Below are 15,508 nucleotides of genomic sequence, written 5' to 3' on the forward strand. Positions count from 1 at the left end.
ATGGATGTGAGTCTGAGTGAACTCCGGGAGTTGGTGATGGACAGGGAGGCCTGGCGTGCTGTGATTCATGGGGTCGCAAAGGGTTGGACACGACTGAGCGACTGATCTGATCTGATGGAAAAAAGAGATTAGTAAGTGAAGTAGGAGGCTAAGTGAGGAGGTTGGGTAGAGGTTGGGTAGATTTTTAAAAGAATGGAGGAGCCACTGAGGAGAAAGCCAGGAAGACTGGGAAGCACTGACAAACTGAAGGCTCTTCAGGGAATGGACCTGAGGCATCACACACTGTTGATCTTCTTCAGCATAGCTGCCAACGTGGGACACAGGACTCACGGCAACTAGAGTTGAAGCTCTGTAAGGCAGAGCAGCTCAAACACTCTTCTGGGTGGGTCCACCAGAGCATAAATACTCAGTAGAGAAAGCATGGGCTTTAAGGGCAGCAGGCTGAAATTTAGATCTTCCTCCTGCTAAGTACATCACTGTTCCCCACCGCAAAGCGTCACTGTGAAAGACTGGTAACTAAAAGCTTCGCGTCTCCCTGGGTCCACAGAAGGTACTGAATTAAATGTTAATTTCTTTCTTCTAAAGAAAGTGAAAGTGTTGCTCAGTCGTGTCCCACTCTGAGACCCCATGGACTGTAGCCCGCCAGGCTCCTCTGTCCATTGGATTCTCCAGGCAAGAGTACTGGAGTGAGTTGCCATTTCCTCCTCCCTGGGATCTTCCTGACCCAGGGATTGAACCCGGGTCTCCCAAATTGCAGGCAGATTCTTTACCATCTGAGCCACCAGGGAAGCCCTCTTTCTTCTAAGGAAACTTACTCTTTTATCTTTTCACTGCACAAATACTGAATTGTATGTGGTGAATACTAAATTGTGTTTGGTGATACACTTCCATTCTTTTAAATTGCCAAATCTAAATTTATACAAGCCTTCACTGCACAGTTCTTTTCAGGAGGAATAGCCCCCACATTTAAAATATAATTCAATAGAATGATTCAGAAACACATCTTAAGACCTTAGCATAGACACCATGCAGCATGTTGCTGTTAGCCTGGCAAGTTTCACCAACAAAGCACGATGCTGAAACCAGTCCCCCAGCTCCCTCAAGCCTAGGCACTGTTTCGTCTGACAGTACATCCCCACGGGTCTGGCTCTGTTAGCCAGACTAGGCTGGCTGGGTTCGAGTTCTGGTTCTGTCATTTACAAGCTGTGCGAACTCAGGTAGGTTTACTGACATCTCTGGGCCTCAGCTTCCTCATCTGTAAAATGAGGATAATAATAGTACCATAGTATCATTTTGAGAATTAAGAGCATTACTATATATAATACTTTCAGAATTCAGACTAGTGCCTGGCTCCTGCACCATACAGGTTCAGGCACCAGTGGCTAGGATTCTTTTCACAAGCACACCTGCTGCTGCAGGCCCTGAGGGGTAAAGACAGTAGAATCACTGCTACATCACACACACGCTCACCTCCCCCATAACATTCATGGAGGTTGAGGGGGTGTCTGCACTCAGGAGCAGATTCCATAGCCCTAAACAGAGTAGTAACCCAACCAGGGAGAGCCACAGTATCAACACGAATGACTGAGAAAAGACACAAAAGAACTGACTGCATTGAGGGCCTCACCCCATCGTGTGCAGCTATCTGTAACTATGCCAACAAATTTCCAGACCTATTGTACCAGCTTTCGGTACAATAGCCGCTGCCCCAAAATACCCTACTTGTGGGAGCCAGCCATGTCCTGGAAGACATGTGGTGTAAGGCACAGTCTGAAATTCTGAAGTCACGTTTTTTACTTCCCAGCTTTGATCCAGGGCTCCCCTGAAAAGCTGGAATCCTACCTGCAAGGAGCTCCAGGCTGCTGTTCTCATGTGCCTCGTCTGTGTTCTGCTCTGCCTCATTTTTCTCTGGGAGCAGCTGCTTAAAAAATTAGAAGTCCTAGGTGAGTTCTGCAGAAGCATGAACAAGCCCCAGTGAGGCCTGGTGGCTTTGTGGACCCCAGGGGCTTTCCTCCCTCACCTGGACCCTCTCTTCCTCCTGGCTCGTGAACCCCCTCCCCAGCTCCCGCCATCAAGGCTCCCTCCTTCCTTCCGAGCTCTCGCAGCTGACTCCAGGCAGTTCCTTCCTCCCTGAGGCCCAGTCGCTCATCTACTATCTGCTCTGCTCCTTGGGCTCTGAGATAGGCACTGCATGCCCCCTTTCATCATTTTACGTGTTCAGGTCCATTTTCTACATCTTAAATTCCTTGAAGAGTAAGGAAGTGGCACCCCACTCCAGTACTTTTGCCTGGAAAATCCCATGGACGGAAGAGCCTGGTAGGCTACAGTCCATGGGGTCGCAGAGTCAGACACGACTGGGCGACTCCACTTTCATCACCTCTGTATCTCTTAACGCTAGCATAGTGCCTTGCACAGGCCAAGTGATAAACGAATGACTGACTGAGGTCAAACACGGGAAGCCACAGGGCACATTTTATAGTCTTGTATAGCCTGCAGTGCAGGAGACCTGGGCTTGATTCCTGGGTCGGGAAGATCCCCTGGAGAAGGAACTGGCAACCCACTCCAGTATTCTTGCCTAGAGAATACCCATGGACAGAGGAGGCTGGCAGGCTGCAGTCCACGGGGTCGCAAGAGTCAGACACGACTTAGCGACTAAACCACCACCACCACCATAGCCTTTCAGAGCCCTGCTATTTGGTTCAATTTGGACAGGGAAACAAAGGTCAGAACCCAATCCTCTGAGCTACTTGTTTTTCAATACAAGTATATAAAAACAGGTATCCTCTGCATCAAAATTAAAAACTTTTGTGCTTCAAGGGACACTTAAAGGGAAGTGAAAAGTCAACACACAAGAATGGGAGAAAATATTTGAAGATCATATCTGATAAGGGACTTGTATCCAGAATAAAGAACTCCTAGTTCAACTGTAAAATAACAACCTAATTTAAAAATGGGTTTGACAAAATTTGAATAGACATTTCTCCAAAGAGAGGTAAATGGCCAATAAGCACATGAAAAGATGCTCAGCATTATTGTTCTTTAGGAATATGCAGATCAAAGCCACTATGAGGTACCACTTCACACCCAGTGTGATGGTAGTAATAGTAATAAATAATAACTATTGATAAGGATGTGGAAAAATTGGAACCATTATACAGTGCTGGTGGGAAAGTAAAGGAACGCAGCCAGTTTGGAAAACAGTTTTGAGTTATCATGAAAAAGTGAAAAAAGTGTTAGTTGCTCAGTCGTGTCTTGACTCTTTGCAACTGCATGAACTGTGGCCTGCCAGGCTCCTTGGTCCATGGAATTCTCCAGGCAAGAATACTGGAGTGGGTAGGCATTTCCTTCTCCAGGGGATCTTCCCGACCCAGGAATCAAACCCAACGTCTCCTGCACTGCAGGCAGATTCTTTATTGTCTGAGCCACCAGGTTATATCATATGACCCGGCAATTCTCCTCCTAGCTATCTGCTAAACAATTATAAACATATGTCTACACACAAAAAATGTTACAGCAGCATTATTCATAATAGCCAAAAAGTGGAAATAACATGTCCATCAGCTGATAAATGGATTTTAAAATGTGGTATGGACTATTACTAAAATGAGTAATGGACTATTACTCAACTGTAAAAAGGAACGAAGTACTATTACCTTTTATAACGTGGATGATGAGCCTTGAAAACATTACACTAAGTGAAAAAAGCCAGACACAAAAATCCACTCATTGTACAATTCCATTTATATGAAATACCCAGTATAGGCAAATCCATGGAGAGAAAAGTAAGTTAGTGGTTCCCAGGGGACAAGAGATGGGAGAACTGAGACTGACTACAAAGTAGGTACAGCTTACATATTTGTTTTGGTATGATGGAGATGTTCTGGAATTTAGTGGTGATGGCTGGAAAACACAGTGAATATACTTAAAATAACTGAACTACTGAATTTGTATAAATGGTAAATTTTATAGTATGTGAATTATAGCTCAATGCATTCCATCATATATTGTTTACTAAAGCCAGTTTTAATTTTTAAGTAATTATACTCCAAGGAACATAGAAGAGTTAAAGATGGCCTTAAAGGTTTGAAAAAAAGAAATAGTATTAGGAAAATTTCCAAACACTTTTTTCCTTCTTTGAAAGAAAGCTTATTCTACTTCACTCCAGCCTAGAAAATCTCATGTAATAGACAAACCTTTACCTTATCTTGAAACTGGTAACACCAAAGAAATATCTAAATTCAGATATAAATCTCAGAGTTCCAGGGGAATCTTGCACACCCCCCATTCATCATCAGTTCCCCAGGTGAGGCAGCCCTCTCCACAGGATAGACCTCCTTGAATTTAACACTCTATCAGACATTATTCTGATCTACCACCAGGAAATGATACCTTTCCTTAGAAAGTTCTTCCTGCTACTGCTCCTACTTATTCTGGATTTAAGTTTTTAGTCCCCACACTCAAATGTGACAGTTAGCCCAAGATTACTGTCTTGTCTCATGGCCAACTGTCCTCTGTTCCAACACCGAGGCTTAAAATCTCCACTCCTGGAGTGACCTTTCCGCAAGTATCTTCTATAAGACTCTAAATATTCTTTGATTTCTTCCATTTCTCCATAAACGACACAATAACCATAGATGGTTTCATTCTGTATTACTCAGAGGTCAGCTCTTCTACTTCGCCTGCTTAGAAGTGGAAACTGAGGGACTGGTCCAGAGGTAAAAGAACTGGACCTAGCATCATTGTTCTTGTAGTTCTTAGCCATAGCCACTAGGTGCCACTCGTGTGCCAGTAACAAGCTGTCACTAAATGGCCATTATCAGAGGGAGCAGGTAATGATCGTGAGTAAAGTAGTATGGATTCTACTTGATGCCTTTGGTCACTGTTCATCTTCCCAGGCTTGTGATCCAGTCCTATATGGTAAAAATGTTACTAGGCTTCAGATCTAGGAGCCCTCATTATAAATCCTAGACTTGTCACTTACTGACTGTGTGATTCTGGGCAAATTAGAGAAGTTGTCTAACCAGTTTCTTCATCTATAAAATGGGAAAACTACAACCTACCTCATAGGGTTTTTGTGGAGACTAAAGTGGAAATCTTGGCACAGATTAGGGATTCAATGTTTCCTCCTTCCAAGACCTATGACTACTGTGTAAGACTAGCCATCTGCCAAGTTTACTGGGCTATAAATGGCCCTGAGGCTATGAGCCATCACTATAGCAACACAAAGGGGCAAAGGAGGTCAGATCATCTCCTTTTCAGATCTCACTGGGTTATCAGAGAGACCCAAGCAAAAGGACTTCCCAGGCTGGAACACTTTTAGATCTTGCCCGTTTCCCAGGTCCCGTGATAATGCCATACACCTTACCCTCGATCTATGCCTAGAAACTTGAAGCTGTGGATGGCTGTAGTGAATTGAGTAGTGGCTCCCCCAAAGATATGTTCAGGTCTTGACCACCAGTACTTGTGAATGTGACCTTATTTGGGAAAAGGGTCTTTGACATAATTAAGGATCTCAAGATAGGATCATTGTGGATTTACAGAGGGCCCCAAGTCCAATGACAGGTGTCCTTACCAGAGAAAGGCGGAGGGATGTTTGAGAGACAAAGAGGAACAGCCATATGGAGTTGTGTGACCACAAGTCAAGGAACAGCTGGGGCCACCAGGGCTGGAAGGGGTAAGGAAGGATTCTCCCCTTGAGCCAGTGGAGGGAGCGTGGTCCTGCCAACACCTTGTTTCACACTTCTGGACTCCAGACTGAGAGATAATAAATTCCTTTTGTTTTTAAGTTCCCAAATTTATGGTAATTTGTTACAATATCCATGGGAAACTGATAGAATGGGTAATAGCCTTTATTTGCTCAGGTTGTGGGCAGCAGTTTCCCAAGTTGCAGGGAAACCAGAAAGAGTATTTGCAGTGAACCAACTTCATTTGCAGTGAAGCACTTTCCTAGGAAGGTGCTTCGAGCCGGGATGTACAGCCAAGAAAACCCAGTGTGGTGAAGGCGGCACTTAGAGGGGCTTCCCTGTTACAAAGCAGAGGAGGGTGGGCAAACCCATGAGATGCTGCGGTCTCTGGGTGTCTCGGTGTCTAAACCTCCCCATCCGATCGGGCAAACAGGAGAGGGAGAGAAGCAGAAGAGGTGTTACTCTCTCAGAAACAGTGTCTGTAATTTTTTTACAGCAACTCTACTGAGATATAACTTGCATACAAATAATAAATTGCATGTTTATAAAATACAATTTGATAGGTTCTGGCATATGTATTAATACATGTGAAACATCACTATATCAAGATAATGAGCATATCCATCACCCTGAAAAGTTTCTTCTGCTCTTCATAACTCCTCACTCCTTCCAACTCCTATACCTCCCATCTGTAAACAAGCACTGGTCTGTAACTATACAGTAACAGGCATTTTATAGAATTGTGTATAAATTCAGTCAAGCACTATGTACTCTTGTATTTTCAGGTTTTCTCATTCAGCATGGCTGTTTAGAGATTCATCCAGCCTACTGTATATCAAAAGTTCATTCCTTTTATTGCTGAGTAGTATTCCATTGAATGGATATGCCACAGTTTGTTTATTCATTTACCTGTTGACACTGGGTTGTTCCCCGTTTGGGGCTATTACAGAAATGGTAGATGTGCCGTAAACGCTGGTGCAGACACTTCTGTGTGGACACGCGCTCTCATCTCTCTTGGGTGAACACCCAGCAGCAGAACGGCTAGGCTGTGTGGTGAGTTACATAAACCTTTTCAAGAAACTGCCAACTGTTCTTCAAAGTGGTGGTACCATTTTTCATTCCTACAATTAGGGTATAACAGTTCCAGTTCCTGTTCCTGCACATTCTTGCCAGCACCTGGTATGGTTAGTCTTCTTACTCTAAGTACATGTGAAATGTTACTCAATTGTGGATTTGATTTGCACGTCCCTAATGACTAATAATGGCACCCCACTCCAGTACTCTTGCCTGGAAAATCCCACGGACAGAGGAGCCTGGTGGGCTGCAGTCCACAGGATTGCAAAGAGTCGGACACGACTGAGCGACTTCACTTTCACTTTTCACTTTCATGCATTGGAGAAGGAAATGGCAACCCACTCCAGTGTTCTTGCCTGGAGAATCCCAGGGACGGGGGAGCCTGGTGGGCTGACTTCTATGGGGTCGCACAGAGTCGGACATGACTGAAGCGACTTAGCAGCAGCAGCAGCAGCAATGACTAATAATGTTGAGCATATTTTTGTATATTTGCTGTGATATATCTTCTTTTGTAAAATGTGTGTTCAAATATTTTGCCAATTAAACAAACTGGGTTGTTTATTTTCTTACTAGTGAGCTTTGAGAGTTTTAAAATAATCTGAATATGATGGTAAGATTTTTAACTAAAAATTCAATTTCTTTAATAGTAAAAAGCTACCAGGTATAGAAGCTTTTTCTTCTTGTGTGAACTTTGGTAATTTATGTCTTTCAAGGAAATTTCCCTTTAATCTAAATTGTCAAATTTATTGTAATATTCATAATATTCCCTGATAATTCTTTTAATATTTGATGCCACTTCTCTAATTTGCGATATTAGTGGCAGTTTGTGTCTTCTCTCTTATTAATCATCTTTCTCAATGAATCACCTTTATGTTTCATTGATTTTTTTTCTCTATTGTTTTTCTATTTTACTGACTTCCAACTCTAATCTTTTATTATTTCATGCTTCTCTTTATGTTTAATTTGCTCTTCTTATTCTAGTTGGAAGCTTCACTGTATGTCATTGTTTTTATTTGTTTTTAAGGACACTTATTTGTTTTTTTTTCATATTTGATTTTTGGGACACTTTTGTTGGATAAAGAATCCTAGGTTGACAGGTTATTTTTTTCAGTATTATAACTCCATTTTCTTCTAGCTTATACAGTTTATGACAAGAAACTTGCTGTAACCCTTATCTTTGTAACAAAAGAAGGGTTTTGGTGTTTTGTTCTTGTTGGGGTTTTTCTGGTCTCTGTTTTTAAGATTTTCTTTTTACCACTGGTTTTAACCAATTTAATTATGATGTACCTTGGTGTAGTTTTCCTTGTTTCTTGGGCTTGGTTTAAGATTCTTTGATCTGTATAATTTATACATTCCATCGAATTTGGAAACATTTCCACCATTATTTCTTCAAACATGTTTTCTACCTCTGCTGCTTCTTCAGATTCTCTAACTATACATGGGTTAGGCTATGCAAAGTTACCCTACAGCTCGCAGAGGCTTAGTGCTCTATTATTGTTATTTTAACCTCTGTGTCCAGTTTCAGTTTCTACTGCTATATGTTTTCCTTAAGTAATGTGCCGCTGATGCTAGTGGTGTAGTCAGTATAATTTTCACCTTGGAGACATTAGCTTTCACTTTAGAATTTGTTTGGGGCCTTTTTTATACCATTCATATCTCTAACTAATATGTTGAACCTTTTATCTAGCTTCCTGAGGTCTAACTAATATGTTCAACCTTTTATCTAGCTTCCGATCATATGGAATACAATTTTAAGAATAAATGTTTTTTTACTAATTTTATCTTGCATGTCAGTTCTGGATCAGTTTTGACTGACTGATCAATCCACTGAGTTTTCTCTTCATGTGGGCTGTATTTTCCGGCTTCATAGCATGCTTGTGAATTTTTTTATCAGATTCAAGGCGGTATGAACATTATCTTGGTGGGTGCTGGATATTTTTGTATTCTTATATTCTTTAAGAATACATTCATTTGGCTGCGTCGGGTCCTCGTTGCGGCGCGTGGGATCTCCCTGTGGGACGTGGGCTCCAGTGCACACGGGCCTCAGCAGGTGCAGCCCTTGTGCTCTCTAGTCGTGGCACAGGCTCTGGAGCACATGTGGGCTTGACAGCTGCAGCAGGGCATTATCTGCTCTGTGGCTTGAGGGTTCTGAGTTCCCTGACCAGGGACTGAACCCGTGTCCCCGCATGGCAAGGCAGATTCTTAACCACTGGACCATCAGGGAAGTTCCCCCTTATAAATATTTTTGAACTTTTCTCTGAAATGCCACTGAATTAGTTGGAAACCACTTTATCCTTTTAGGTCTTGCTTCTGCTTTTGAGCTTTATTAAGCAGAACCAAGGAGTGCTTATTGTGGATGTAATTTCTCTCCATTTCTGAGGCAAGACTATTCTTGGCATTTTACCTGTGTGCTAAGTTGCTTCAGTTGTGTCCAACTCTTTGTGACCCCATGGATTGTAGCTGCCAGGCTCCTCTGTCCATAGGATTTCCCAGACAAGAATACTGGAGTGGGTCGCCACGCCCTTTTCCAGGGGGCTTTCTCAACCCAGCCATCTCCTGTGAGAGAACCCACATCTTCTGTGTCTCCTGCACTGCAGGCAGTGTTCTTTACCACTGAGCCACCAGGGAAGCCCAGTATCTTACCTGGTGCTTATAAATTATAAGACTTTCCTCTCTGGTTGATGGCAATAAGCACTATTCCTGGCCCTGTGTAAACTTTGCTTATTGTTCCCTTTAATCCTTCTGAGTGGTTCTTAACCTGGACAGTTTTTTCACATGAATGGACTGACCAGTATTCAACTGAATACTCAAGAGAGGAACCTCAGTGAGCTCTCTCTTCTCTGCTACTCTGCCCTGAAAACTTGAGCTGCACTGGCATCCCTGGATCCCCAGCTTCATCTACTCAATTCAGGGAGACCATTGGGCTCTGCCTGGATTCCCTCTCCCTGTTCCACGGCCTCTGTGCTTTCTCTAGGTGGTGTGTGAGGGCAATCATAAAGCTCAATTCATTTGCTTTCTGTCTCTCAAGAATGACTATCCCATCCATTTTCTGAGGTCCAATGTCTTCAGAACCATTGTTTCATATGTTGTACTTTTTGTTACTGTCCAGATTTTTGGTTGTTTCAGGGAAGAGGGTAAATCTGGTCCCTGTTACTCTATCTTGGCCAAATGCCACAGCATAATAATTTCCCCCTTAATCTCTTTTATTTACTCATCTTATACTTCAATTCCAAAAAAGTCAATACTGCTGATTATTGCCAAGAAAGTCAGAAAGGTGGGCTTCAGCTTGAACACTATTACTACCTACACCTAGAATCAGGAAACATAAAATATCCCAAATATGATTTCTCTTCACTCAGTAGAGAAGCCGGTAACTATTTGACCCCCCTGAGGGCAGAGATGCCAACTAATATAATTCTATATCTCTGGTATCCAAAAAGGTGAACAGATAAAAGTATGTTTTTTATTTGGCAAAACTAAACATAAGAATTCCATCATATCATCATCATCATAAAAGTAGCTATGTGCTGGTAATTCACATAATTCTCTTATTCAGACCTTACAACAATCACTTTAGGTATGCATCATTTTTATTTTACTGCTACAGAAACTGAGAGTTGGAATAAATAGCTTCTATATTAATACCATGCAAACTAGGTAGTGGCAGAAATGGAATTCAAGTGACATTGCTAATCATGCTCTTAACCTCTATGTAATACTATGTTCTATGAAGTTTTTCTAAACCACAGGCTTCCTTACTGAAAGGCTACCCTCAGACTGTGCAGTCTAAAGCAGTACACCTAACCCCTGTGTATTCAGGTTTCTCATATATCAAATGGGAGATTTGCACCAAAGTACTGATTATTACTTTAGACTTACCTGCTTCACCGCCTGTGAGCAGTGGTAAACAAATCGGTGCTGGGTGACCTCATGAAATGATTTATGCAGCTTGGTCCCAAATTCCTGTGTGTCAGCTGCCTAAAAAGGGCCAGAAATAGAACATGCTGAGTTCCACTACTGGCAACCAAAGGGTGAGTACCCACAGGAAGTTTATACGGGGAGAGGACGAGACAGATAGAAAGGCAAACCAATGACATCCTCATGTTGTGTTAGAAGTTTCCCTAGTTCCTGTGGACACAGGGTAAGCAGAAGGAAGTTTGGGGATACTTGACATGGGACAGGCAGTTGTGGCTCCTATATATCTTCCAGATTCTGTTACCTAAGCGAGATCGATCACACAAGGTCTTTGTTCTCCTATCTCTATAGGAGATTATATATCCCAGAGAGCCATCTGTCTGTGAAGAGGTTATATAAACTGCTTTCCTCTAAAACAAGTTCCAAGAGAGCAAAGGTATCTACTGAACAATGAAGGCTGATATAGGAACTTTTTCCCCCAGATAAATCTTTCAGGGAGGAAAGGAACAGTAATAAGTTTGCATCTATAAGGAATGGGTAACAACCTCAACTTTAGTATAGAATTGTAAGATATTAAAGGGGACCTGAGTAGTCTCCTAATACAACACACTGTAATAGATGAGAAAACTGAAATTCAAACAGGAGAGGTGACCTACTTAAGATCTCAGAGCCAGTTAGTATGAAAGTTAGGGCTAACTTTAGGATTGCCAGTATAGTGTCCTTCTTAATACCTTGTGCTACCCACATGACCCAGAAAGGTGAAGCTGTGAGAAGAATCACTAGATTATAAAGGTGTTATACACTTTGACCCATTAACTCCATTTATAGAAATTTTTTCTAGGAGATGATTCAAAAGAAGTAAGATATCACATACAGGTATTAACTGAACTATTTATTGGCAGAAAGAATGTAAACAGCTTAAATATCTGTCAGTAGGGGAATGGTTTATTAAGTTATATTAAACCAACACAGTGGAATAGTGGTTAACCAGTATTTAAGACTGTTGAAACAAGGGAAAAGGTCAAATTATATATTAATATAGAATACTTTGGCTATAATTATATAATATATATGAGATAGATATGCAAAAGTTAAGTGATAAATTTTATTAATTATATTACACTATTTTCTCAAGAGAAAAGTACACAAAATGAAGCAACTGACACGGAATGAATGTGTTACCCCACTGATAATACCAGTTGGTCAACACACATTGGAAGGGAGGAAGGGAGGAAAGAAACCAACATTTATTAAAGAATCTACCATGTGTTACACACATTCACATTTAGCCCTCAACTTCATAATAGCCCTGTGACATACTACTATTTTTTCTAATTTGTAGATGAACCACAGAAAAGTCCACATAGCTAATAAGTAAATGAGTCAAGATTTGAACTCAGGCCTCTGATTCCAAACCTTGTTACATTATTCCAAACTGCCAAACATATGTAATGCTTATCGTTGCTCAGTTATTTCCAATGTATTCTGTCACCATGGTGTAATAGAACACTCTTCAGTAAGAAACTGGGACTCATGACCTAATCCTAGCTCTGCTTATAACTATCTGTATGACCTAAAGGAAACAGAAATCCTAAATAACTTGTTTTCTCATTTATAAAATAGTATATACATCACTCTCTATTCAATGAACACATCATAAAACACTTACTTAGGTAGAATCATAGTAGGATCAAAGTAAATAATGTTTCTAAGAGCACTGCACATATTACGAAGAGAGGCAGCAGAATGTCATTAAAACCCCACACCTTTAAGCATCTCCAATCCTTACCAACCTGAAGCGTCTGGAGGCAGGTCTTCCGGAAGGTGCTATTTGTGCTTCCAGTCATAATACTCATGATGGAATCCACAGCCACTGACAGTGAGGCCTGTAGTTTCTGATGAGCCTAGGGAACGAAACAAGAAGGGGGAGACCATAGTTTATAATAATCCAAAACTGCTGGTTCAGAGAATCCTAAAGGGACCAAATATTTGAGTCAGAATAGGATTTCAATAATGCTTCCCCTTCCACCAACAATACTTACTAAGATCGTGACATATAAAGGACACTTAAGGAATTTAAATACATTAAAAATGTTATCTCCTTTCACAGAGGTGACTTATTGACATAGATACATTCAGAAAAGACAAGCAGTAAGACACTGAGCAATAAAGCAGATATACTTACCATTAAAAAATACAACGCTTCAAGCTTTACTCTTAGTGTGGTTGTTTTTTGCTTGAAAAGGAGGGAATGTTAAGTAATAAATGTGTTACCAAAAGTATACAAGATGGAGGAATTCAGAAAGCCAGATATGAAGACAAAGTGATGCTATAAAGGATTAGCAAATGGAGGGAGAATTTAAGATTTACTGAAACAGTAGCTCTAGAAGCATGTGTGAGAAGGGGAAATATAGATAAGAGAGGTGCATTGATGTAAACTTTTATGTATAGAATAGATAAATAACGAGGTCCTACTATATAACCCAGAGAATGATATTCAATATCCTGTGATAAACCATAATGGAATAGGATTTTTCTTTAAAAAAGCATGTATATGTATGTATAACTGAATCATTCTGCTGTACAGCAGTAATACAACCTTATAAATTAACTATACTTCAGTTAAATTTCAGGCTAAGTGCATGCATGTGCTATCAATTTGTCTAGAACTTATGGTTAGAATAATAAAGCACTTTGGTGTGTGAAAGAGAGAAGACATTAATGGCACTATAAATTAATATACAATGACAGTTCAATGTGTAGAACTACCTAAAATAAATATTCTAGGGCCCCTCTGGTAGTTTAGACAGTAAAGAATCTGCCTGCAATGCAGGAGACTTGGATTCAATCTCTGAGTTGGGAAGATCCCCTGGAGAAGGAAATGGCAACCCACTCCAGTATTCTTGCCTGGAGAATTCCATGGATAGAGGAGCCTGGCAGGCCACAGTCCTTGGGGTCACAAAGAGTTGGACATGACTGAGTGACTTTCACTTCACTATGGTTAGAATAATAAAGCACCTCAGTGTGTGAGAGAGAAGACATTAATGGCACTGTAAGTTAATATACAAGTTAGTTCAATGTGTAAAACTACCTCGAATTAATATAGAGTCCTGAGTTCAGTGTGTACTGTTCCTCCGTTATAAATGTTTTCCTGTCCCCTGGCATATAGGAGTGCTGAAAACCAACTGACAGGCAGGCAGAACCAAGCCCGTTCTGCTTGTGAAGAAACACAATGAAGTCAGTCACATGTTCCAAAAAGAACATAAAACTTGCTCTCAAAAAAAAAAAGAGGTTTATTGTCAGTCATTTTCCCCGTCTATTATTTTGCCCCTCTTTACTCAAATTCACCTACAAGGAGGTAAGACTAAGCAAGTGGTTACAGTGATCGGTCTAGACTAAAGCCTGAGTTCCAAGGCTAGAGGCAGTTTATAAGATCAGCCCAGGTGACAGACGAGGAAGAAGCATTAAGGGAGGAAGGGCTCTCAGCCCGTCTGCCAGATACTCTATCTTCCTCTGAGAGAGAGGAGGAGAAAGGGAGCTGTGAATTTCTTATTACCTTGACAGCCTGGTGATGCTGCTCCAAGGCCCGGTCCACAGCGGCCTGGATGCAACCCTGAACCACGCTGTGGCTCTCCCTGAGGATGGCCCTGAGATGAGTTGAGAGCAAAGTGTGGACTCCTAAGGAGAGGGAGAATGTTGGTAACCTTGAGTGAGAATGACCACTTCAAGACTGCTGTTCATGTGCTCTGAGTCAGGGCTAAGGATGGGAAAGAGGCCTCTTGACAGAAGAGGCCACTTCCACCCATACACAAATAATTCCTTTTTTAGACACACACACACACACACACACACACACACACACACAAAACCCCAAAACTTACAAACCTACCCAATTTCCACTTACAAAGGACAGAAAGTTCACTAAAAGTGCAGAATATTATGTTTGAAGAATCAGACAAAGGATCCTCTTTAATTCACATCAGAAACAGAAATATACACCACATACTCTAAACAGTGATACCAGTGACTCCGAAAGGAAAGGCAAAGCCTCCCGGAGAGTATGTCAATTCTATTTAGAGTGTCGCTGCTGGTGAGCACCACTGTCACTGTCAGGGTATCAAAGATGACTCCGAGAACTGCCGGTATAGTCTTTTTACTTTTTTGTTTTGTTTTGTTTTCAGCTGGGTCATCACTGATGCGCTGCTTTTTCTCTAGCTGTGCTGAGTGGGGGCTACTCTTCGTTGCGGTGCACCAGCTCTAGGCACAGGCTTCAGTGGTCGCAGCACATGGGCTCTGTAGTTGTGGCTCCCAGGCTCCAGGGCACAGGCTCAGTAGTCGTGGAGCATGGGCTCAGTTGCTCCACAGCAAGTGGGATCTTCCCCAACCAGGGATCAAACCTGTGTCCCCTGCATTGGCAGGCAGATTTTTAACCACTGGACCACCAGGGAAGTTCTGGTATAGTCTTTTTAAATGGTGGATTATCTCTGATAAAGTAACCACAGGCACCATTGCTCAGCATCCTTCAGAAAAGCTAACACGTGAGGTTGATGGGCAAAATACATCATTAAACAATACTTTGGCATTGATGATCCTGATATAGAGGAAGAATATAATAGAGGAAGACAAATTTACTTTTCAGGGTATCTGGAGAAAATGCTTCTTAATCTTTCTTTTTTGGTGCTTTTCTACTCTCTGGATGGTCTGCTCAAAAGTAAGGCTGGCGTGCTTTTCTCAGGGCTGTGTTTAAAATGGAAGTCAGAAGGAACATTTTCTACCACAAGGCACCGTGATGCTTTCTTTGAGGGGAAGGTAGTATGTGCTCTGCTCAAAAGGGG

The 15,508-nt window shown here is 41.6% G+C and overlaps 1 protein-coding gene across 2 annotated transcripts in view; it reads right to left on the reverse strand.

Moving 5' to 3' along the window:
• LOC104986982 (chromosome unknown open reading frame, human C11orf80) overlaps nt 1–15,508 on the reverse strand; it is an 87,499-nt gene that overhangs the window by 3,922 nt on the left and 68,069 nt on the right. Inside the window, exons 11-14 of one of the 2 annotated variants that reach the window (XM_010837726.1) lie at nt 14,230–14,351; nt 12,467–12,577; nt 10,638–10,736; nt 1,843–1,918 (exon numbers count right to left, since the gene is read on the reverse strand). In XM_010837726.1, coding sequence (XP_010836028.1) covers nt 1,843–1,918; nt 10,638–10,736; nt 12,467–12,577; nt 14,230–14,351 — 408 coding nt within the window. Of the gene's footprint in view, nt 1–1,842; nt 1,922–10,637; nt 10,737–12,466; nt 12,578–14,229; nt 14,352–15,508 lie in introns of both variants that reach the window. The other variant, XM_010837725.1, reaches the window with a different exon arrangement.

The sequence above is a fragment of the Bison bison genome, unplaced genomic scaffold, assembly GCF_000754665.1.
Source record: "Bison bison bison isolate TAMUID 2011002044 unplaced genomic scaffold, Bison_UMD1.0 scf7180017864080, whole genome shotgun sequence".
Lineage (NCBI taxonomy): Eukaryota > Metazoa > Chordata > Mammalia > Artiodactyla > Bovidae > Bison > Bison bison.